At 55.5% G+C, this 23608-nt stretch overlaps 2 protein-coding genes across 2 annotated transcripts in view; one reads left to right on the forward strand and one right to left on the reverse strand.

Annotated features, from left to right (window-relative positions):
- ARHGEF7 (Rho guanine nucleotide exchange factor 7) overlaps positions 1–23608 on the reverse strand; it is a 496685-nt gene that overhangs the window by 93778 nt on the left and 379299 nt on the right. The gene's annotated exons all lie outside the window — the stretch shown is intronic.
- On the forward strand, positions 5457–23089 carry ANKRD10 (ankyrin repeat domain 10). The gene is made up of 6 exons (XM_049778134.1): positions 5457–5687; positions 7590–7742; positions 10811–10902; positions 18600–18835; positions 20149–20238; positions 21969–23089. The coding sequence occupies exons 1-6, from the start codon at positions 5472–5474 to the stop codon at positions 22346–22348; spliced, it is 1167 nt and encodes a 388-aa protein (XP_049634091.1). The 5' UTR covers positions 5457–5471; the 3' UTR covers positions 22349–23089.

Raw genomic sequence — 23608 nt, forward strand, 5'->3', positions numbered from 1 at the left:
TTGCCTTGTGGTCTCTCTCTGTGCAGGCCAAAGGAAAACTGATAACCCTCTTTTTCTCAGTACAAATTCAACTGGGTAGGGGAGGGTCAAGTGAGAGCCAGGTGGACTTTTACATATCAAAGGAATAGGTAAAAAGGAAAGAGGAAGTTGGAGGAAAACCTTTACTTTGGGTAAAAGAAGGGAGGGTGTTATCTAACACAGTGTCACATGCTGTGGGATCTGCAGGAAGCAAAATTGGGGGGGGGTAGGAGCAGCTGCAGGAGGGACAGCTGCTGCACCCATTGTTTGGAGATAAACAATCATCCCAGAACTGATGTGTAGAGGCCAGAGAGATGCACAGTGGGCAGTGTGTTTCCTTTGCATGCGGCTGGCCTGGGTTCAATTCCTGGCATCTTATAAGGTTCCAGAGCCTGCCAGGAGTAATTTCTGAGTAATTCAGAGCCAGGAGTATCCCTGCGCGCAATAGGTGTGGTCCCCTCCCCACAAAAATAAATTGTGGAATCAGTGCAGAGTTGACGGTCAACAGCCTGTGGATTATATAACTGGTCCAGGCGAAAACAAAAGTAGAAAATCACACAAGCTTTGTGGCACAAGCGAATGTTGGGGTCATTTTTCTCTGAGGAAGGGTGGGAACTCGAGAGATGCATTCATCCAACTCACTGTCCACACAGTCTGAGGTGACCCGGAGGAACCCCTGTGGGTAAAGCAGGAGCCTGGCTACAGTCAGGTTGGCAGTTCAATCCCCAGTGCTACCTGATGTCTGGCCACACAGCAGGTGAGTGTTTGTGTGTACACAGCTGCCACAGCTCCAGGCAGCTCCAGGTAACTTCTCAGCTGGAGAAATAAAGAGGTGTGTTCATGGGAGCCAGACACATGGTCCTGTTGAGCACAGTGTGAGCCCCAAAATGTAACCTGAACGAAGGGTGCCTGGCAGGCCTGGGCTGAACATTTGGCCTCATGCTTTTTGCATGATCCACACTCCAAGGGCCTTGGGGACCCGCATGGATGTGGCAAATTTGAAGGAAGGAGGGAGCCTTATGTGGTGGTTGGTCGCTAAAGGGGAATGCTGGGGAACAGCAAAGCATGTGGTGCTCAACACCACAATCACTCCTGCAGGACATGCTTGGTGATGGTCAGGGCACCAACATAGCTCAGGCAGTCCTCAAAGCCCACAGGGCAGCTGTCAAACTTCCTAGGGTCCAATAGACCTGCCCAGCATGGGGTAACCCCTACCACCTGGTTACTGGGGAGCCAGCAATTGTTCCTTGAGGGAAATGAAAATCAGTTCGAGGGCCTGGAGAGATAGAACAGCGGCGTTTGCCTTGCAAGCAGCCGATCCAGGACCTAAGGTGGTTGGTTCGAATCCCGGTGTCCCATATGGTCCCCCATGCCTGCCAGGAGCTGTTTCTGAGCAGACAGCCAGGAGTAACTCCTGAGCACCGTCAGGTGTGGCTCAAAAACAAAAAAACAACAACAAAAAACAAAAAAAAAAAAACTGGTGTAATTTATTTTAGGCCCGGAGAGATAGCACAGTGGCGTTTGCCTTGCAAGCAGCCGATCCAGGACCAAAGGTGGTTGGTTCGAATCCCGGTGTCCCATATGGTCCCCCGTGCCTGCCAGGAGCTATTTCTGAGCAGACAGCCAGGAGTAACTCCTGAGCAACGCTGGGTGTGGCCCAAAAACCAAAAAAAAAAAAAAAAAAAAAAATCAGTTCGAACCTCAGTACACACAAGTAGCACTGGGCCTGTCGCCTTCCCTGCCAGAAAAGGATTTCAGGGGGTTAAATGTAGAGACACAGAGACAAGCTAGAGCCAGAGGACATGGGCTGAAGAGTAAAACCCTGATGGCTTTTACAGTTTCACCAAATGATTTTAGACAATTCCTCCAAGTGGCTTTTAGCCTGGACTTTTGCATAATATACAAACTGATCAGTGTGTTGTCACTGAGAGAGCCTGGCCTTGCTGAAGAAGGTCTGTCACAATCTCTCCGGGACCTTTTCCTCTCTGAGGCTCCTCCTTTCCCGAAGGGTCTACCTCCTTCTCTAGGTGGGGCCTTGGATTTCTTTTTCTTTTTTTTTTTTTTGGGGGGGGGCTTGGATTTCTTTTTTTTTTTTTTTTTTTTTTTTTTGGTTTTTGGGCCACACCCGGCGGTGCCCAGGGGTTACTCCTGGCTGTCTGCTCAGAAATAGCTCCTGGCAGGCACGGGGGACCATATGGGACACCGGGATTCGAACCAACCACCTTTGGTCCAGGATTGGCTGTTTGCAAGCCGCTGTGCTATCTCTCCGGGCCCTGGGGGCTTGGATTTCTACATCTGGGAAGTGCCTCAGTTTCTCCCCTCCAAGGAGTTTAGGATTTTGCATGTCAAAGAAATGTGGTCTTTGGGCCTCTTCAGGGCCAGAAAATCTCTTCTTCCATTTTATTGTTTCCCAAGAGTATGTTATCCTCTAATTGCCTCCATACCAAGAAACTAAGAAACATGGTCATACATTCAGAAGGAGCAGGAAGGGCACTTGCCTTGCACCTGTCCCCTCAGACCTGGCATACAGTTCCCCCAAGCACTGCCAGGAGTGATCTCAGAACACAGCTAGGAGTAAGCCCGGAGCACTGCAGGGTGTGGCCCTAGGAACAAAACAGGACAGGGCTGAAAAGGGAGGTGGCCAGGCCAGGCTGGAGGCCATTAGATACCATCAATGCAGGCAAGACCCGAAAGAAGGCGAAAGTGCAAGCAGGTTTGGCTAGAGGAGCTCAGAGTCTGCTGGGGCCTCTACAGAACAGGGCCTAGAACACTACTGGGGGCAGAACCACAGGGACCTGGGAATCCTGGAGCTGAGGTTGGGGGTGGGGTGGGGGTGTTCAAACCAAACCAGCTGCACCAGGTTCTTGCTAAAGTCAGACACTGCAGAGCCCAAGTTGAACTAAAACTCTGGGCATCCCAGTCAGCCAGTCAGAAAAAATATCGTCATCACTGGAGGTTGGTTTGTAAAACAAAATGCAACATAGCTGGAGCGACAGCACAGCCTTATGCTAGGTAGAGTGTTTGCCTTGCACACGGCCAACCCAAGAAGGACTCTGGTTCAATTCCCGGCATCCCATATGGTCCCCCCAGCCTGCCAGGGGATATTTCTGAGTGCAGAGCCAGGAGTAACCCGCGAGCACTGCCAGGTGTGACCCCCAAAAAAACAAACAATAAAAGGATACTTCTAGGGGCCAGAGCGATAACACAGCAGGTTGGGCCTTGCAAGCAACTGACCCAGATTCAATATCCAGCATCCTTCGGAGCCCGCCAGGAATGATTCCTGAGAGCAGAGCCAGCAGTAACCCCTGAGCATCATTGGGTGTGGCACCAAAAAAGGAAAGTTCTGGAGATGCCAGCAAGAGTCGAGAAGGGGGCCAGAGAGATAGCATGGAGGTAAGGTATTTGCTTTGTATGCAGAAGGTGGGTGGTTCGAATTCCGGCATCCCATAGGGTCCCCTGAGCCTGCCAGGACCGATTTCTGAGCATAGAGCCAAGAGTAACCCCTGAGGGCTGCCGGGTGTGACCCAAAAACCAAAAAAAAAAAAAAAAAAAAAAAAAGTCTCGAGGAAAGAGGCTCCAGCACTGCGCTGTGGATTCTTACTCAGTGCCCCAGTAACTCTCATAGCCAGTTAGCACTAGCATCATCTGTTTGTTGTTAAAGACAATAAAAATACAATGATAGTTGGAAAAGAACTGAAAGGGGATAAAGTGACATGCATGGTACCCGTTCATCAACAAAAGTGCAAACCGAACAAGTGTCAAAGGTGAGGGAGAGAAGAAAAATGCCTGCCCCAGAGACAGGAGGGGTGGGGAGAGAGTGAAATGGGGGACATTGGTGATGGAATATTGCACTGGTGAAGGGTGGTAGATATCCTATGACTGAACACAACTATGAACATTTCTGTAACCACGATGCTTAAGTAAAAAAAAAAAAAATTAAAAAAGACAATGAAAGTGGAGAACTCCAGGACCCAAAGTGCAGTGCTTCGGCATCCAAAGTAGAGTGCTCCAAATCCAAATTCCTAAGCAGAGTATTCCTGAGCAAAGCGGAGTGCTCCAGGCCCACCCAGCAGACCTATCTGCCGCCTCAGCCTCTTCCAGAAGGGGCTTCTGGAGGCAGTCACAGGAGGACCCCAGCTCAAGCCCCTCTCAGTGCAGCACCATAGAAAGTCCCCCTTCCCTTCATGGGGGGTTTGTCCCACCCTCTTCCAGCTGAGTAAAGTGGTGCTCCCCAGAGCACTTCAGCCGGACCTTTCCTAGAGTTTGTGTTTTAACAGTATACACACACGTTGGTCTATTTCTGGGGCGCTTCATAGATTCATTAGAATCAGATCAGGAAGAGCATCTGAACTGAGAAAGCTTCCTATCACTATAACCTACTTTAGTTTCCCAGGCCAGCAAAAGAAATCCCAAGGTTAAGAAAAGAAAAGAAAAGAGCTAAGTGGGTTGGAAAGTAGGTCTGAGCAGTAGTCCGAGGTTGGCCTCGGCGCAAGGCTGGGCGGGGCGTCTTCCCCAGTGACCTGTCACTCTCACACCCAGGCCCCATCGGCATCATCTATTGTTAAAGACGACGGAGTCTTTTTGTTTCTGATGCCTAGCTTAACGTTTTAAGCTTCAACGTTTGTTTTCCCTTTGTGAAACGTCTTTTTGATAGCCAAGGCTGCAGCTGGGCCAAGAGCTGAAAGAAGGTTCTGCAGCCAAAAGGGCCCGAGGTAGCCCCAGATGTGGAGACCGCGTCCCCTGGACATGCACACACGACAGAGTTCTTGGAAGAAGAAAACCGGCGGAGCCAGAGAAAGGCCCACCGCCCTCAGAGAGAGGCCAGTGGGCAGGGCTCTGGCCTTCCCGACAGCTGACCACATCGCAGAGGATTCCTGAGCAGAGGGCAGGAGGAAGCGCCGAGCGAGCGCACAGCCCGGGTGGGGCCGGCTCGGATTCCACCCGCAGCCCTACCCGGCCGGGCGCTCTGCGGGCCTGGCCACGCCCCTTTCCGACAGGCCCCGCCCCGCCCGCGGTCTCAGCCCGTCCCTACTGGTGCGAGCACGACAAGCCCCGCCCCGCCCCGCCCGCCAGACCCCGCCCCCAGCCCCAGGCCCGCCCACTCAGGCCCCGCCCACGGTGGCGGACCGTTCTCTCCCGGCTGCTTCCAGCGCGCCAGGACGCGCCCCCAGGCCGCCTGCTAGGCCCCGCCCCTCGTCCCGCCCCGCAGCGCCGGGTCGTCCTTCCTGATTGGCGCGAGAGCAAGAGGCCCCGCCCACAGGCAGGCCCCGCCCCTGCACGCATGCGCAGCCCCCGTGCGCGCTTCGCTCGGCAGCCGGCGGGACGCGGCGGCGGCGGCAGCGGCAGCGGTGGCTGTGGAGGCGGCGGCGGCGGTGCTCTCGCGCTCGCGCTCGCGCTCGCTCCTTTGTGCTCGGCTCTCGGCGCCTCCCGCGACGCGCCTCCGGCGACCCAGCATGTCGGCGGCGGGGACGGGCTCGTGCTCGGGCGTGGAGGCGGGCTTCTCCAGCGAGGAGCTGCTGTCGCTGCGCTTCCCGCTGCACCGCGCCTGCCGCGACGGCGACCTGGCCGCGCTGTGCTCGCTGCTGCAGCAGGCGCCGCGCGCCCACCTGGCGGCCGAGGACTCCTTCTACGGCTGGACGCCGGTGCACTGGGCCGCGCACTTCGGCAAGGTGGGCGCGCGCCGGGCGGGCGCGGGCCCTTTAAGGCGCCATCTTGCGCGGCGCGGCGCGGCGCGGGGCGTGCCGGGAGCTCGGGGCGGAAGCGGCGGCGGTGCCCCGAGGGGTCCAGCCCGGCGGCCCGGGGCGCATGCGCGCTGCTGCGTCTAGCCCGGAGAGCCGGGCCCGCGGGATGCCCGCTCCCGCCTTTGGCAAAGCCCAGTGCTCGGGGCGCGTGCCTGGCCCAGCTGGGGCGCACGGACGCGCGCTGGGTCCCTCGGGCACCTGCATCCCGGCGCACCCCGGACCTTGCGTCTTGTATGTGTTTGCACGGGGGGCATCGCATGCTGCACGCATCCTCGGTCGCCTCGCCGGGTTCGCCGTGCAGACACTCGGTTCCCCGGGCTCCTTGGGCCGGAACGTGCACAGGGCCAGGACAAAGGGCTCTAGCTCTCTCTCCCCCCTCCAGGCCTGCGCCTCTTAGCCTAGCGGCTCCCCGGGTTTAGATCCCCCCCCCCACCACACCCCCGTCTCCTTCCTAGAAACCGGCAGGACTCTTGCTCCCCCGGGCTCCGACTGAGCCTTAATTATAGCTCACGCGCTCCAGCCCTGGCGCTCCCTCGGGGAAGGCCGCCCGCCCAGGTGCCAGGTGCCAGCCACGCTTCCCGCCCGCCTCACCTGCCCCAGGTGTGCTGCTGCGGCGGGCACCCATTGGCTCTTAGCACGGAGCCCGTCCTCCCCTTTGCAGAAAGGGACGCAGTGTTGTGGGCTGTGGATCCTGGCGGCTTGGGGAAAAGAAACTGGAGGTAGAGCGCTTCCTGTGCACCCCCAGTCTGTACCCTGATGAGTGCCCTGGCTGGGTCCTATGCATGCGCTCTTCCCTTTCGGTCCCGGGGAGCAGAGAGCTCATGACACACAGTCCTTGGTGCTTTCTCTTGTGCCGAGCCCCTGGTTTCTGCCATGAACAGTTAGGCTTCCAGCCCCTTCCCTGAGGACCTGGGACTTAACCAGCTGATCGGGGCTGGGCTAGTGGCCTCCCAGGGTGCCCCCGAGGTCTTTTCTTTTTTTTTCTTTTTTTTTTTTTTTTTTTTTTGGTTTTTGGGCCACACCCGTTTGACGCTCAGAGGTTACTCCTGGCTATGTGCTCAGAAATCGCCCCTGGCTTGGGGGGACCATATGGGACGCAGGGGGATCGAACCGCGGTCCTTCCTTGGCTAGCGCTTGCAAGGCAGACACCTTACCTCCAGCGCCACCTACCCGGCCCCCCGAGGTCTTTTCTAAAAGCACTAGGCGCTCCAATCTGTACAGTTTGCGCAGACGGGAGCACCCAGCCTTACGGCGCCCCCTGTCCGTCCCCGTCCTCCTCTCCCCCCCCCCACCCCGTCCCTACAGACTGACCCTGACAGCTTGGGGTGCAGGGCTGAGGAACTGCCAGTGAGGCCTGCGGGCAACTCCGACAGTTCCCGTTGGTTGGGTTGGCACTGCCAGGATGGCTCAGAGCAAAAGCTTTGGTTCTTTGCGCCATCTCCTGGCCTTTTTTTTTTCCCCCTTTCTGTGTGCCAACTCCTTTATACACACAAGAAGAGAACCTTTTCATTAATGCCCTTTATGAAACACTATTTTTTTTTTAAATACTGGTGTGTATTTAGCTTTTATTTTAGGTTTCAAGCCTGATTCAGTGTATGTTGGGAAAGGGTCACACTTCATTGGCTTCTACAGCCAGTAAAACATTGTTATCTTGCAGCAGCTTCTCAGATCTGCGCTCTAGCAAGCTTGGCTTCCACAGTGGTTGCAGTTTGCTTGTTCTTAAACAGGAAACACTTGGTTCCCCGAAGTGCATGGATTCCTTGGTAGTCTGCTGCCCGTTAGATCTGCCCTGGCCGTTTACGCCTGTCCCCACCCTCCTTGTTTTCACAGCTGGAGTGCTTGATCCAGTTGGTACAGGCTGGGGCCACGCTGGACACCTCCACCTCGCGCTATGCCCAGACCCCCGCACACATTGCTGCTTTTGGGGGTCACCCCCAGTGCCTCCTGTGGCTGGTCCAAGCCGGTGCCAGCATTAACAAACCGGTAAGGGTAAGGGGGTTCGTCAGTGAGTAATAGTGGCTCCGTGGTCGGGGTCTAGATTGGTGGTGGGAGCTGCTCCCACATATCCTGCCCTGCCTTGCCATTGCCCTGGGGCATCTGCCCACTGTGACAGCCGGTGGCTGAGCCCTGGCTCTTCTGTTGGCAGCAGCCCAAGGTCAGTCAATCCTCCCTGGTGTGTGGGGGTGATAGGGACCTGTCTGGGAAACTAGGTCTCCCTGGCCCCCGTGACCAGCTGACATGAAAGTGATCCTTCGACCAAAACGCCGCCACCTTTGTCACTCTGGTCTTTCCCAAGCTCGCCTTCTCTGTCCTTTCCTGAGCTTTTCTGGACTCGCATTGGAGCCTCGACTCTGGTGAGCGTGACCAGCCTGTGATACCTAGAGAGTGTCCCAACGGGCGTTTAACCAACCAGCAGGCTTTGGCCCACCTGTGGCTGCATCTGTGGTAGTGTTGGGAACTCTGGAATTAGATGAGGCAGGGCAAGCTTCTCATGCTTCCTGTGCCTCTCAGTTGGTCGTCCCATGGCTTCTGCCCCCCCCACCTGTGACCTTTGAACTCAGCAGCCTCTCTTCACGCCCCCCTGCCTTGGAAGGCTTTTCCTTCCTCTCTGGCTACGGGTAGTTTCTAGTTGTTCTTGACCCCAGAGCCTCCCTGGTGTACGTAAGGTTATCGGAGGGCACTACGAATCTCATTCTCATTTCCCAGGGTGTTCCAGAGACTTCTGCCCTCTATCTGGCAAGGGGGTTTCCTGAGATGTGGACAGGAGCGTGGCATGGACAGTGCCCAGAAAGGAAAGGCAGTTGCGCCCTGCCCTGCCCGCTAGGCTATGCTGGCACTTGAGCCAGCCTCAGTTACAAATGAGGCCTTTTTTCTCTGAGAATTCAAGGTGACTCATCTGTGGGTCTGGCGCGTCTCCCACAGCATTAGTCAAAGTCGGGCAACAGTCCTGGAACCACATTCCTGGCTCTTCGGTATATTTGCAACGCGAGATGCTGGCCCGAGACATGCCCACCCGGGCACTTTCTCCTTCTCTGAGCCCTGGGTCCTGCTCAGTGAGGGTGGGTCCTGGGTGTCCCGGAACACATGGGGACACTCTGGGGCCTTTTCTCCATCCTGTCCCCTTTCCCCCTCCTGTCCCTCTTGCCAGAGGTTATTTCCCAGTGTCTTTTCTGCTTCTCTTCCTCACTCTCAGGGTTTCCTGGCAGTCGTGCAGGGCTCATTCTCTTCCTTCCAGAAGGTTGGGTGGGTTCTGTTGTGAAGGTTTGAGTCTATCTGGGAGCATGGGGTGTCCTTCAAACCAGAGTCTCCAGCAGGACCTTGGGTCCTTTCAGCTTTTTTCCACACTTGACACTGAGGCTCCATTTCCTGGGAGACTCCACCTTGCTCCTCCTGCCTTTCTCGCACCATTGAGAGACCTGGGTTTGTGAATCTGATCTCTCTCTCTCTCTCACTCTCTCTCTCTCTCTCTCTCTCTCTCTCTCTCTCTCTCTCTCTCTCTCCCTCTCTCTCTCTCTCTCTCTCTCTCTCTCTCTCTCCCTCTCCCTCTCCCTCTCCCTCCCTCCCTCCCTCCCTGCCTTTCTCCCTCCCTCCCTCCCTCTCTCCCTCTCCCCCTCCCCCCCCCTCTCTCCTCTCTCTCCCATCCTTTCTCCTTTTTCCTGTTCTGTTTGTGTTTGTGAGAGAGCCCTTCTTGGTTCCCTGTTACTATAGTCTCCTGTCACCTTCTGCTCTCAGCACTGACATAGGTGGGTGGGCTGAGGGGACTAGACTGCTTAGCCAGCTAGAGTTTTCCACACCAGCCATCCAGCATCTCTGTATCTAGCAGAAGTGTGCTTCATGTGTCTTCATGTGACTGGTCTTCCTATACCGCTGTTCACCTGAGTCACATCCCTACAGTGTGACTCTTTTCCCTCTGTGCTGGTTAGTCCTCCTGTCACTGCCTCAGTCTACAAAATGATTTCCCTCCGCCTCTAAATGTCTACTTGCTGACTGACCAGGAATGACCCCTGTGGTCAAGTCAGCTTTCTGGTCTTTTTTTTTTTTTAACTTGATTTTTGCAATAATTTAATGGATAGACAATAAATTTCTCTTTGTGAGATCTGTCTTAGGACAGTCCCTGTATGCTTCATGTGGTCAGGTTTTTAGATCATGCCCGACAGTGCTCAGAGCTAACTGCTGGCTCTGTACTTAGGAACCACTCCTGGAAGTCTCCCGGGACCATATGGGATGCCGGGATTGAACCTGGGTTGGTCACATGCAAGGCAAATGCCCTCCCCACTTTGTTGTCTTTGTTGCCCGTTCTTGATCTTGAGCCTGAGTGACCTGGTGGGACTATCAGAGTCCTGGCAATATTTTCATGGAGGATAGAGTCAAGGTTGGCTCCATGGAGGAATCTGTCTGATGGCCTGGCTGCCTCTACTCTGGGAGGTGTGTCCGCGCTCAGGCCATGCTCCAACACAGGATCATTTCCCGGCTACCATGTGGACTATATGTCCCTTCACCCCCCACCCCCCACCCCAGCTTTGGCTGTGACCTGGAGTTCCCGAGAAGGCCCATTCCTCGAGGTTCTCCTCCCTCTGTCTTGCTCACGTTAGCCTTTCCCAGCTCCCGCTCTGAAGATGGCTGGGGCAGGGTGGGGCGGGCCTGAGCAGAGCTAGCGGTTTTTCTCCCTTTTTCTTGTTCTTTTATCACCTTTTTTGGGGGGAGGGTATACCCAGTGATGCTCAGGGGTTACTCCTGGCCATGCGCTCGGAAATCACTCTTGGCTTGGGGAACCATATGGGATGCTGGGGGTCGATGAACCGCAGTCTGTCCTAGGCTAGCAAACGCAAGGTAGACACCTTACTGCTTGCGCCACTGCTCCGGCCCCCTTTTTCATCTGTTTTTGTGTTTTGGGCCACAGCGATGATGCTCAGGATTGTTGCTCCCAGTGGTCCCAGAGGACCATGGGGTGCCAAGGACAAACTCGCATTGTCGCTCCTCCCACCCTTTTCCCTGTCAGGAGTTCACATCTGGCCATGCCTGACCTTTGTTGTTATGTGTTCTGCTCTTAGGACTGCGAAGGCGAGACCCCCGTGCACAAGGCCGCTCGCTCCGGGAGCCTGATCTGCCTCCGGGCCCTGGTGGCTCACGGGGCTCGGACCGAGTAAGTGCCTCCCTCATTCCTCCTACCCAACCGTGGGTTTGTGGGCTGTGTGCGGAGAGGGTGCAGTCTAGCAGCGGTGCCTAGCACTCTCCGGTGCCCCTTGGTGACAAGAAAAGGGCGTGGGCTCGACTGACCACCCTTGAGCCAGGCCTGAAGGTCACGGCAGAAGACTTAGGATGGAGAAGCGGACTCCAATCCTGGAGTCCGGGAACCTTCCCTCCCTGTCCCTTCCCATCCCACCCCACCCCACCGCAGGTCTCACTGACCCTGGCCTCACAGCCTCCAGATGCCACTGATAAGGAGGTTTCCTGAGCTTCCCTTCTCGTTTTCACAGATCTGAGAATTAGAGAGTATCCCAGGCCCACAGGAGGCTTTTTAATGATTTAAACTCGTATCCTTTAAGGATCTAGAAAACAGAAAACAGCAGCCTTGAGAATTCTGAGAATTCCTCTGAGCCCGTGGGCTCGGCATTGAGCGGTTCAGGTTGGCTCCAGCCGTGGCACGTTGAACTGTAATTGACCTCAGACTATTTTCACCTTGCCGGCTAAGGACCCTTCACTGGTTGGGATGTCCTGCGTCTGCTTTGGAAGCCAAATTAACTTGTATTCGTGTATATCATGAACTTTTATCTTCTTCAGTTTATTATATTAATGGAATGGACATGGTTTCCACCCCCAAATGTTAAGCAGTGCAGTAGAGCCGTGACCCTGCCCGTTCTTTACCTCGGCCGGGTGCTTGAATGAGAGCCCCTAAAAAGCTAATTTTTACAAATCACTTGTCCCTGTTGGAGATAGATGCCAAAGTGTATAGACTTTTTCTAAGGCAAAACCCTGCAAACTGATGGTGTCTAACCCTGCGGTTTCCGCCATGGCCTAGACCCTCGTTCAGTCTCAACTAGATCCAAGGCAGCCGCAGGCTGTGTAGACTGAGGCAAGGCCAGGCCCATAGCTAGCTCCTATTGGATGTTTGGGTCAGTTCTCTTTCCGGGCCTGGATTGTACACTGAGTGATAACACCTATGTGAACTGTATTAACGATTACATTGCAGGGAACCTGTGGCTTCCTATGTAGTTCGTATGACAGAAGGTAACGTAAACACGAGACCGCCAGTGGGAGTATAGTCTCCCATCCTAACGACACTGAGAATTCTCAGTGGATTTATTTAAAGCAGAATTTTTAGATGTCGTTTTCCCAGCAACGCAGCCACTGCTATGAATAAAAGTCCCGACAGAATCGATGACGCTGCTTGGTTTTCCTTTATCGAAATGCATAATTATCTCTCGAATGCCTTCTTTTTCTCAACAGTAACTCTTCTCCTGAACATTTTATTACTAAGTCGTATTCATTTTGGAACGGGGGTAGCTTAATCCTGTGAGCCGATAAATATATCTGTCACTATGTCCTTTTCTCAATAGGTGTCCTAACATGAGAACCTTTGATTCACAAGCGTGTCCTTGCTGCCAGGACCCCGAGTCTCTTTTGCACCCGGTGGGACGGAGCCTGGCCCTCCTGCCGCTCTGTCCTCCCTTTCCCGGACAGACAGACCCTCCCTCAACACCCTGCCGCCAAACCCAGGGCCCTTAAAACTCTTAAGTCTTTGGCCTGGAGAGAGCGGAGCGAACAAGTAACCGGAATCCGCAACTATTGTATATGTGATGCTTTAGTCTTGCGCCTCTAGGTAAAAAAACGAATGTCCGTTTTGCCAGTAAGCTAAATTGTACGTTGCTTTTTTGCTATTCTGCACATTTTTATAGTTGGACACGCCTAGTGTACCAGCAAACCCTAGTTCGATTCCTCAGATCAGATGGCGGCGCTTAGATCTGTTCCACCCGCTGCCTCTCAGGTAAAGTCTAGTCCTTGCCAATCAAACGCCTTTCACTTCAGAACGAGGGGGCACAGATTAACTTGTATTTTTTTCTAGTTCAGAGTGGGCCCAATTATTCCTCCTTCACACCACACGCTTTAGTCCTGAGGCGCTCACCTCAGCCCCCCACCTGGGGCCCACCCACGGTTCTCTGCCCTGGTGGTGGTTGGTGGTAATGAGGTTGTTCTCCTTGCCTTGCCCTTTATCTTCCTCCACAACCCACGAGTCCCCACCTGCCCCATCTGGTGGCCAGAGCCTTTAAGCTGCTGCTCTTACACTCCTGGGCAGGGTGTGGGGGCCGTGCGTGTGGCCACACTAAAGGGCCACTAGCATCTGCGGGCCTGGCCATGCCTGCCGTATTACATTTTCTAGTGTCACATGTGAGTGTGTGTGTTGACTGAGTGTGCTTGGATTTTCTTTTTCTTTTCTTTTTTTTTTTTTCCTCTTCTCTTACTTTGCACTTTGAATTTGGTGCCAAGTTTTTGTTTTCTTCCACCGGCAAATTAAAAGGCAGAAACATTGATCTGTGTCTGGACGACAAGCTTGTGTGCTTCAGAAGCCCGACTGAGAGCTCCTTTTCACCTTTTCTTCCCCAGTCCGTTGGCCGGTCGGTCTGTGTTTGCCTCCCACCTGCCGTGGGGCTGAGGGGAAAGAAGGGTATGGGCAGGCAAGAACCTAGCAGGAAACAGGTCCCTCCTTTTGTTCTCAGATGGTCACTTGAGTGATGTGAGTGGTGCAAGAACGGCAAACTGAATGATCTGTTTCTACTGGCTACTGCCCAGGAATAGATTTCAGGTTTTGGGTCCATGATCCTCCTACCTAACGCCCAAGTAATTTTGGTGGTTCTGCTGCCCCTTTCTCAAGAGAACAGGCGGGAAAGGTGGTCGTGCCAGGCAGGTGCTGAGCCCCAGTTACAGAAACGCCTCAGTAGTACAGGGATTTAACTCTGTCCCTGTAGCCCCTGGGGTACAGGGAAGCGGAACCCACCTTGCAGCTGCCACCTCAGCCCTGCCAGTCCCTGACAGAGATGCTTCCTTCCGTGGCTGCCTTAACCCGGGCCCGGCCTGAGGTTCATTTATTTCCCTGTCTTCTTTGTAGTCGCAGACAAGGATCCCGCTGAGCTGCGGCCTTCTTGGCTCCTGTGTGGAGTTGGGTGATCCGGACCCACCTTCAGCTGCTCACCCTTGTCTGGGAGCTAAGTTCTCCCCAAGGTTCCTGGGAGATGTGGGGGTCAGAGGCAGTGATTCCTCTGCCCACCTCGGTACCTTTCAGAGGGAACCAGCAGGATGGCCCTGAGCCACATGGGGACATCAGCCCCTCACTTGGCTTCACTGTCGAGCAAGCCCATCTGATATGGTTGGCACAGGGAGGAGCCGCCCTCAAAGGGCTGCTGGGGTTGTTGGCGAGTTTGCTTTGGATTTTTGTCCTCCTTTCTGACAGCTGGTGTGTTCCTTCCCTGGCAGGTTTTAGGACTTGCTTCTCTGTCGCTCTTATACAAATAGAGCCTCGAAGTAAAACCAGTGATTTCTAAATACCTGTCTCCTTCCTTATCAAATCATAGTGGGATGATATTAAATATTTTATCAGACGCATGAACAAGGCACTCACATTTCCACGCATGCACATAGATCACTGTGGGGTTCCTTTAAGCATTGTAAAACTGTCCTCAGTCCTGTTGACTTGAAGTGAAAACTTGGCACCAAATTTTTCCAAGTAGAAACTTTTTAAAATAGTTTCAATTGTTAACTTGAAGAAATAATTATATTTAAGAGGGGCCAGAGAGATAGCACAGCGGTGGGGCGTTTGCCTTGCGCGCAGCCGATCCAGGGTGGACAGTGGTTCAAATCCTGGCAACCCATATGATTCCCCGTTCTTGCTGGAGCAATTCTGAGCACAGAGCCAGGAGTAATCCTTGGGCGCCACTGGTTGTGGCCACAAAAAAAATTTTTTTTAAGTCTCCATAATTAAGTTAACAATGGGTTAAAAATGCTGTGTGTGTGTGTGTGTGTGTGTGTGTGTGTGTGTGTGTGTGTGTGTGTGTGTGTGTGTGTGTGTGTTACCCTTAAAGAAATTTTAGATGTTTTCTAATGTTTAATCTTGTACAAAATGGGACATCTGGTAATGTTTTTATTTTTTTAGTTTTAAATGATTCCAGGTATGTACTTACCTCCATCTAGGAATAATTACTAATGTGTCTGAGATGCAGGATACCCAGTTTCTTAAAGTACTTTAACGAGCTCATCCTGGCTTTTAGTCCAGAGCCTTAAGCCCTTGTCAGAAGACTGATTTACCTGTCATGGATGGTCTCCCGCCCAGCTTGGGACCCGGGCCTGGACGGGCTGTGTCTGGGACCAGGGGACCATGACTACAGCCCCGCCAGTCCTGGCCCCCGTGCCTTGTGCTGTGTGTGCGTGTTTCAGACCCACGTGTTGCCCGCAGAACCATGTGACCCTCCCTCCTGCATCTCCTGTTTCCTGAACCGATGCCCGTTTTAAATCGCACAGATTTCTGCACCTTACAAAGACGAACCCGTGTCAATGTTTTCCAGCTACATAACTCGCACTGACTTGGTTTTTCCGAGTCGCCCTAGAGAGGGGGACCCCTCCATATAGAAACTGCTGCTCTCGGGAGCCTTACGGGTGTGGCCTTGCGGCTTCAGTGTGCCCTTCTCCGCGAGGCAGTGCTGTTGAGGTATTTGTTGCGGTGATTGGTTTTTTTTGTTGTTTTTTTCCCTCCCCCCTTGCTAATCTAGGAATTCAGATAGAGACTTAGACTTGCATGCTTTGCTTACCCTAATTTATCATGCCTGTACACTAACAGCTAAGTTCAGATCAGAAATCTTATTCATGTTTTTTATTTTCTTTAATTGTGGTTACCTTTATTGTCACATGGCATTAACAAAAAGATGATGCCCACGGAGGTGGGCTACTCAGATTCTAAATATTCAAGTTTATTTCCTGATGCGAGGTTTTTCTTCATTTTAAAAAACAAACAAACAAACAAAAAAAAAACCAAGCAAACAGAAAATAACCCCAAACCACTTGGGATCCCAGCCAGCGGCATCTGCTCTGTGGCGTGACACTGTCGGTGGACATGGCGGGGCTTGGGCTATGGAAGGCAAGGTCTGGGTACAGCGCTTGGCCTGATTCTAAGGGTCTTGGGGTACTCTTCTGATAAGGCGAGCTGGCTCAGGACCCCTGTGCCCTTCCCCACCCCACTCCCACCCCCTAGCTGCTCTCCCTTTCAAATGTCTGGCAGCAGCTCTAGGTCTCCCTGGCATGTCCAGCCCATGCACCCTCATCCCTGTGGATGCTCTGGAGCCACTAGAACGGGAGTCCAGAGACGCCTCTCAACTCATGATCTCCCCCTTCCCCCGTCCCATGCCAGTGGGGCTGTGCCCTACTGGCTCCTTCGCTGAGGTTGCCGGGCACAGGTTGTGCGGGTCATCAGCACATCCGAGCTTCTAGACCGGAGTGAGCCACTTGTGTTAAAAGTAGGAGTTTGGAAAAGAACAGGATGCGCAGCAGGTCTTTATTCTGTCTCTGCAGTGTTTGGAAAGGGCCCCCCCCACCCTGTTTACCCCCATTTGTTTATAGAGAGGGAGTGCTGGCTGGGAGGGACGCAGTCCCGGAAAGTCGCTTTCACCTCTGCTCTGAAGTGAGGCCCATGTCAGACAAGACTTGGAGTGGAGACATGGCCCCTGGGCCCTCTAGTGAGGCGCTGGTTTTCTGTCTAGGCCTAGAACTTCCCTGCGTAGCTCCCCTGCTCACCCTCAGTCGAGCTCGCTGGGCCTTCCAGCTTGGACCCCAGGACTCTGCAGAGCTCAGACTCGTGGGCTCTGAGCCACTGTGTGCTGGGGGAGCTAGGTGGAGGACAGGGTGGCAGGTGTATGGGGGACAGAAAAACTCAATGGTCTTCCCTCCCAGGATGGGAACTAGACAGACCCCTGGGCCCATTCAAAAGCCGTCTCGGGCTTTGAGGCTGCAGCCCTGCCATGCCTGGGACCTAGCGTGTCTGGACATGAGGCGGCCGCTGTGTCCTGTCCACAGGGGAGAGGGTAGGAGGCAGCAGATGCCCCTGCCTGGGAGTATCAGCCTGGGTGATGGAGTTGAGGAGGTTCTTCGTGGCAGGGCCCAGCTCACTGAGGGCAGAGAAGGGGCTCCCGAGAGGTGAAGAGCACCAGCTAGAGGCTCCTCTCATTTCCTCCGGCCTGGAGCCTCGCACCCCATGAGTAGAGGAGAATGGGGGTGCCAGGAAGAGACAAGATCTCGGGGACTGATCTGGAGGTCTCACTGAGCTGTTTCCCTGGCCCAGGAAGGGGGGACTCTGAGCAGGGAGAGGTGAGATGAGGGAGACTGGGGGGGGGGGTCCTGCTCCCTATTCCAGTTCCTCTTTGGGGTCTCACAGGTCTTTCTAGGCGCTTCCCCTGAGAGGTTCCCTCTTGAGTGAAACTGGATGTTGATCTCCGGCATTGGGCCTGCCATCTCGTATGTCTGTGATTAAGCCGCTTCACTCGGCCCCATCAGGCAAGAACTTTTGTTCCAGAGCCCTGTCACAGGCCCAGGGTTGACTTCTTAGTAGCGCCTTAGTCTGTTGGGCTGGAGTCCTGGAATCGCGGCCCGGAACAAGCTGAGTTTGAAGGTGGAGCCTTGTATGCAGCTGGCCCGGGTTTAATGCCCAGTGAACCAGAGGGTCCCTTGAGCACTGTGAGGTGGCCCCTCTCCACAACCACAAAACAGTCCAGTCCCTTAAGTCAGACTGGGCTAAGCAAGAACCTTTGCAGGTGGAGGCTGAGCCAGACATGCAGTCAGCATGTGGGGTTCAGCCTCGGTGCCACGGGGTGCAGCCTGGAAACAGTCTCTTTGAGCCCTCCCCACGCAACACTGAGGAGCATGTATGGATGTCAGGAACCGAGAATGTGGTGGCAGACGGTGCTTGCCAGGCTCCCTGTCACCTGTACACGGAGGCCCCGCTGGCTCTGGTCCTCGTCTGGGGGGGGGGGGGGCTCTGCTGTGGGTGGGCCATAGTCCGGGGCTCCTCTGCCCGGCTCCTTGCCCCCCTTCAGATCAGACCCACTTACTCAGGCATCTGTCCGCCTGCTTCCCCACCACCCCTTGCTGTGGCCGGACGGCCCTCGGTCCTTCCCGGGTCCCCCTACCTCACCCCCCCGAGCCTCGCCGCCCAGGGTCCGGCACCTCAGACGTTACCGGGAGGCTCTTCACAGGAGACATCCGCTCGGGTGCCCCAGCGCCCCTCATCACGGCCGCGACCCCGAGCCCGACCCCGAGGCCAGGCCTGGCGGCTCATTGGGACCTCAGTGCCCGCTCACAGTGTCACGCGCTAGCGCAGACTCACTCCTGGGTAAGCCACCGCTCTCTCGGGAGCCCGTGATGTTGTCAATGCCATGGACAAGCCCGGTGCGTGTCTGTCTGTCGCGATCCGGCTGCAGCTAGGACGGGTGATGCAGGCAGTGCAGGCCCGGGGCCCGCCTGAAGCCCTCAGAACCCCTCCCGTGGGGACTGGCGGGGGAAGTTCGTTCGAGACGCCCCCAACATGCCCCCTTTTCTAAAAAGCGGAGTTGGCTCATTTTTGAGTTCCTGCCTGCTGGAGCTTATGCTTAGTCATCAGGCTGGTGTGTGGGAGAGAGTGAGTTAGCCACAGAGCGAGCGAGCGAGCGAGGGCCAGTCCTGTACACAGGCTCGCTCGAGGCCACCACGCTCCGCCCCAACAGCTAGCCAGTAGAGCAAGAGAGAGAGAGAGCGAGCAAGTGAACAGGGCAGGGCAGCGCCGACCTGATGCGTCCAGGCTCTCACTCTGTGTTTTGTGTCCTGCAGCCTGAGAAATGCCAGTGGCCTGACGGCGGCAGACATTGCTCAGACCCAGGGTTTCCACGACTGTGCCCAGTTCCTCTCGCACCTCCCGAACGGGCACCTGAACCCACCCTATAGTAACGGCGCTGTGAACGGGGGCCCTCAAGGCGCGTTTCCCGGCCACCCCGCTCTGGGCTCGCGCAAGAGGCCCCTGGATGAGGTGGCAGATGCCTTTGGAGTGAAGAAGGCTCGAACCGGAGGTGAGTGTGAGTGCGAGTGTGGGTGTGGGCCAGTGCTGGGGCTTGACTGCTGTGACCTTGGGAGCAGGGATGTCAGGTGTTTCTGTCCCAGGTAACCTGGAAGAAGCACCTTCACATTTTCCTCTCGCTTGGTTTTGTTTGGGGACCACACCCGGCAGTGCTGGGGCCGACTGTATGTGAATCCAGGAATCAAACCTAGGTAGTGGCATGCAAGGCCAGCATCCTGCCTGCTCTCCTGACACTCAGCCCTTGGTGACGTTTTCTTTGTCCAAGCAAGCACCCTGACCCCTGGGAAGCTCACACAGGTCAAAAAGCTCATCCAACCTTGATGGTCACTACTGCACAACGTGTGCTGGCAGGCAGGCGCCTGGTGGGTGCACGTACCAGCCACTAGTGCGGTTTGGGCACCTTTTGGAGACCTTTGCCCCCTTGGCCCTGTGCCCTGGTCCCTTCCATATGGCTTGTTGCACTATGGTCCTAAGGCAACTTTGTCCTTTACGACCTTGTTCATCTTGGTCTCCCGGAGCAGTCACTTGGGTCTGAATTGAGTCTTCTCATTGCAGGGACAGCGGGAGTGAGGGACGGTGTCCCAGGAGGCATCCACGTAGATGCTGGGCTTGGAGGTTCAGGGCCGTGTAGCTGTTGTCTGGGCTTCCAGAGCAAGGCCTCAGCTTCCTGGCTGGAAAGAAAACACCCCAAGGCAGAGCCAGGGCTTTGGCCAGCCCCAGAGAGGAGAGAGCTGGGGTTTCCTGGGTGCCTAGCACTGGACCCTCAGAGTAGTTGGTGTGGGCGGGACATCGGGCTTGTATTTGAACTTAAGGGTCTCATGCCCAAACCGAGTGCTGTGTCTGCACTGTGCTTGAGTTCTGGGGAGCTCTCCCTTGCCCGACATCCGGCCCTCCTTCCCTCCACCCTCCACTCATACTCTCCTCGGTGCTCTCCCTCGCCCGCTCGCTGCCCATTCTCCTTGGCTCATTACTAATGCCTTTGGTCCTTGGCTCTGTTGGTTCCTCAAGCCCTTTTCTTAAGAAGCGGGTCACAAGTCGTGGGTGAGTGGTGGGGAGCCGGGGACAGAGCTTCCAGCCCCCATGTGAGGAGGGAAGACACAACATAGTGCCTGGGTGTCCTTGGAAGCTGCTGGCACCGCACAAGTTTTCTACTGGGGCCAGTGGGATTCCTCCCCTCGCTTCTGTTGCTTGAGGGTACTGGGAGCTAGAGGGTGCAGTGGTCCCAGTGAGGGGCCACACGTATACCTGGGGTCTCGCATGTCCTGTATTTTGTCTGGAGTCTCACGTGTCCTGTTTTCTGTGCAGCCTGCAGCCCCGAACTGCCGCTGGACAGCGGCGAGCTGGAAGACGACGCTGACAAAATGCACGTTGACCGAGAGTTCGCGGCTGTAACAGGTGGGAGCGGACAGTGGCCCATTAGCCGCGACAGCAGCCCCATGGTGGAAGACGCCAAACGGCAGCCGGGGGCTTCTGTGGGACCCCGCGAGCTAGAGGTCTATACCGTGTCTGCGATGCAGACGCCCTGCCGCTGCCGGAACCAGTACGCTTGCTATTTCTAGCACGGGTCCGGCCCGGTGTTTAAGTGTGAACTGCCCTGTTCCGACACGAAGCTTCCGCTCAGTCTGTGCCTTGCGTAATTCCCCCTGAGGTGTCGCAGTTGGAGTTTGTGATGGGAGCCTGACGACTGTTGCTGGGACTATGGAAGCAGGAGCAGCTGCAGGCACTGGGCGCTGGGGACTCGCTCGGGCAGTGCTCGTGCTGGGGCGGGGTGGGAGGCGCGGGCCCTCTGAGGCTCCGAGGGGGTCCTTCTGGCGTGCTGACTCTATTTTGAGAAACCCTTGGCTTTTTAAAAAAAAAATCCCATCACCTCTCTGCTGAATTCTTCACTTCCCACAGACTTCAGCTCCCCTCATGTTCATGCACCTTTCAGGGCTGCTCAGCAGGGAATGGAGTTCAGGGAGGTCTTCCAGAAGCACTTAGGGACTCAGCAGGATTTTGATTTTTTTTTTCTTTTTTAAGGCATTGTCTTGTGCCTCTAAAAAAAAAGCGCCATTGCTGCTTCCTCAGTCACTCACTTTCCCACCTCTAGGTTGGGTCACTTGGGCAGGGCTTAGGGGGACGGAGGCGGTGTGGCCTGTCCCTGAGCTAACGGGGCAGGTGACAGGACTCACTTCCTCTGACGCGCCAGACACAGGCAGTCTCGGTCCTCCTTTGAGGCCTTGACCCCGACCTTGTCATGGCTCCTGTCACTCTGGTCTTTCATGTCCACATTCCGTGGTCGCAGCTTGGTAGCCGGAAAGAAGTGAAGTGTGGTTGGTTCTCAGAACATCACTTTACTACCAGGTCCATCTCCATCCTTTGGTCCTGATAAAACGGAGCTGTGCAGGGGTTAAGGCATTTGCCACAGGAGCAGCCTGCCCCCCCCCCCCCAAGGAGTGACTCCTGAGCACAGCCAGATGTGGCCCTAAAGCCAAAATGTAAACGTTCTTACTGTGCAATTAGGGGGAGAAAAAACCCCTTGTCCTGTGAAGAATTCACAGTAGTGAGCTGCATTTGTCTCTTGAAATGGTGGCAGGAACAGGGAGTAGCCTCACCCTGTGCTGGTGGATGGTTTTGAGGGGTCGGGTTCCAGCTTTGTAGCCTGGTGCCTCCCCTTGAGCATCCCTAGACAGCATCACTGTCCACCGTTTCTGGCACAACCTGTCCCCTCGCTCCCCTGTATCCCCCCCCAGTGCCTGCCCGGCTCTACCCGCCCCTCCTGGGAGCAGTGCCCCTGCCTGGACAGAGGAGCGGCATTACCCGCTGCTCTGAGGCCGTGCCCATGGTCCCCACTCTGTCCTGTCCGGGCTCTAGTGCCCCTTGAGGGCGCCCCACCCACACTCGGTTCCACCACAGGCCTGGAAGGGCACATCCAAGGTGCTGCAGCGGCGGCTCGGCCTGATCTCCTGCCGACCGTTGAGGCGCCATGGCCCGGCAAGCCTGTGCGCACCATCTCCCTCCCCCGTGGCAGCGGAGCCAGTTGGTGGTAACAGAAAAGGAGGCGACAGGAAGCTGGCTGTCTGGCTCGGGCCGCGTCGGTGCCACGTGGTGGTTCCACCTAGTGACCGGTGTGTTTCTTAATGCAGATGTGAGGGACAGTAGCTTCGCGTCGAGCTTGGTGGCCAGCGGACGTGGCCTCAGTGGACGCTCGGACTTCCCCTGCACGCCGCCCCGCACTGGGATGGACAGCAGGCGCGCCCCAGGGGTGCCGGGAGGGGGCGGGAGCCCCGACCTCTGCGGCGCCCTGCACCTCAACGGCAGCCCCAGCAGCTGCGTGGCCAACAGGCCGTCCTGGGTGGACGAGTTGGGGGACAGTCTGCACTATGGACACTACCACGGCTTCGGGGACACGGCCGAGAGCATCCCCGAACTCAACAGCGTGTTGGAGCACTCACGCTCAGTCCGGGTGGCCGAGCGTTACGACACGGCCGTCCTGGGCACCATGCAGCTGGACCAGGCATCCTAGGTCGCCCTCATCCCATGCATCCTGGCTCTCTGGAGCAGGTTCCTGGGGTGCCGCACAGGGGCCTGGCTCCCATGGGACACTGGCAGGGGCACTCCATTTCTCCTTCAGCCTCTTGGCTTAGCACCCACTTGCCGTTTTTCCTTTTCGGTAAAATCTAGCCAACGGGGTTGGAGGCACGCTGGGCCACGGCCCCCTGGCTCCGCCGTAGCTGAGGCACAACAGCGGTCTGGCGAGGACAGGCGAGCACGGAGGAAGGAGCACTCCGATTCCAAAGTCTGGACACTGCAGCCACCGGCGCCGCCAGGACTAGACCATCTGTGGATGCCGGGGTGTAGCTCACTGCCCAATCCCGAACACACCCCACCCGAGGTGCTGAATCCCCGGTCCCCGTGCAGCGCCGGGAGCCATTGGTCAGTCGGCCGCTTCCCTCTCTTTCTTTTCCTCGTTCCCGTTCTCGGGGTTCTCTGCTTTAAAATCTATACCACAACGTCTAGTTTGCAGGGAGGATTTTGAATCTCCGAATACAACTGTTACATTTATGGTTTTCTAGATTAGCTTTTGTTTAGTAACTAGTGGTTTCACTGTGCAGATATTGTAATAAATTTTTACTCTTCCGATTTTTTTGTAATAAAAATTGGTGACGACTTAAACTGTTCAATGAGCAAATCGGTGTTCCCAGGGTGTCACTGACCTTGTGTTTCTGAGCTGTCCTTTCCAATTGAATAAAAGTTCATGCTCTAAGTGCTGTGCTGCCATTTCTTTGGGGGACTCTGGTGAGTTTCAGTTCCAAGATCCCTGGATTCTGGGGTGTTTGATTTGACGGAAGACCCTGGGTGTTGGATCCCACTTTCCTGGGCCGGGGTAATAGCACAGCAGGGAGGGCGTTTGCCTTGCACTTGGCGACCCAGGTTCTATTCCTGGCATCCCTTAAAGTCTCTGAGCCTGCCAGAACCAGGAGTGACCCCTGAGCACAGCCTGGTATTGGCCTAAAGACAGATTTCCCTTTCCTCCACATCTCACTGAGATATGGGACTATTTCATTCTCTAGTGGGTTTGGGGTGTTTGGTTTCGTTCCACACCCAGCCATGCTCACCTGTGGTGACAAGGGTTGAACCCAGTTCAGCGCCATCAAGCAAATGGCCCTACCTGCTCTCCATCCCTCTGGGTTTGGCAACTGGGAAGGGCTAAATCGCCAGGGGGGGTGGCTGGAGGGGAACCTTGGGGGTGCCCAGGCAGGCTTGGGTGTGGGTCATCTCAGCC

Source organism: Suncus etruscus, chromosome 8 (assembly GCF_024139225.1).
Source record: "Suncus etruscus isolate mSunEtr1 chromosome 8, mSunEtr1.pri.cur, whole genome shotgun sequence".
Classification (NCBI taxonomy): domain Eukaryota; kingdom Metazoa; phylum Chordata; class Mammalia; order Eulipotyphla; family Soricidae; genus Suncus; species Suncus etruscus.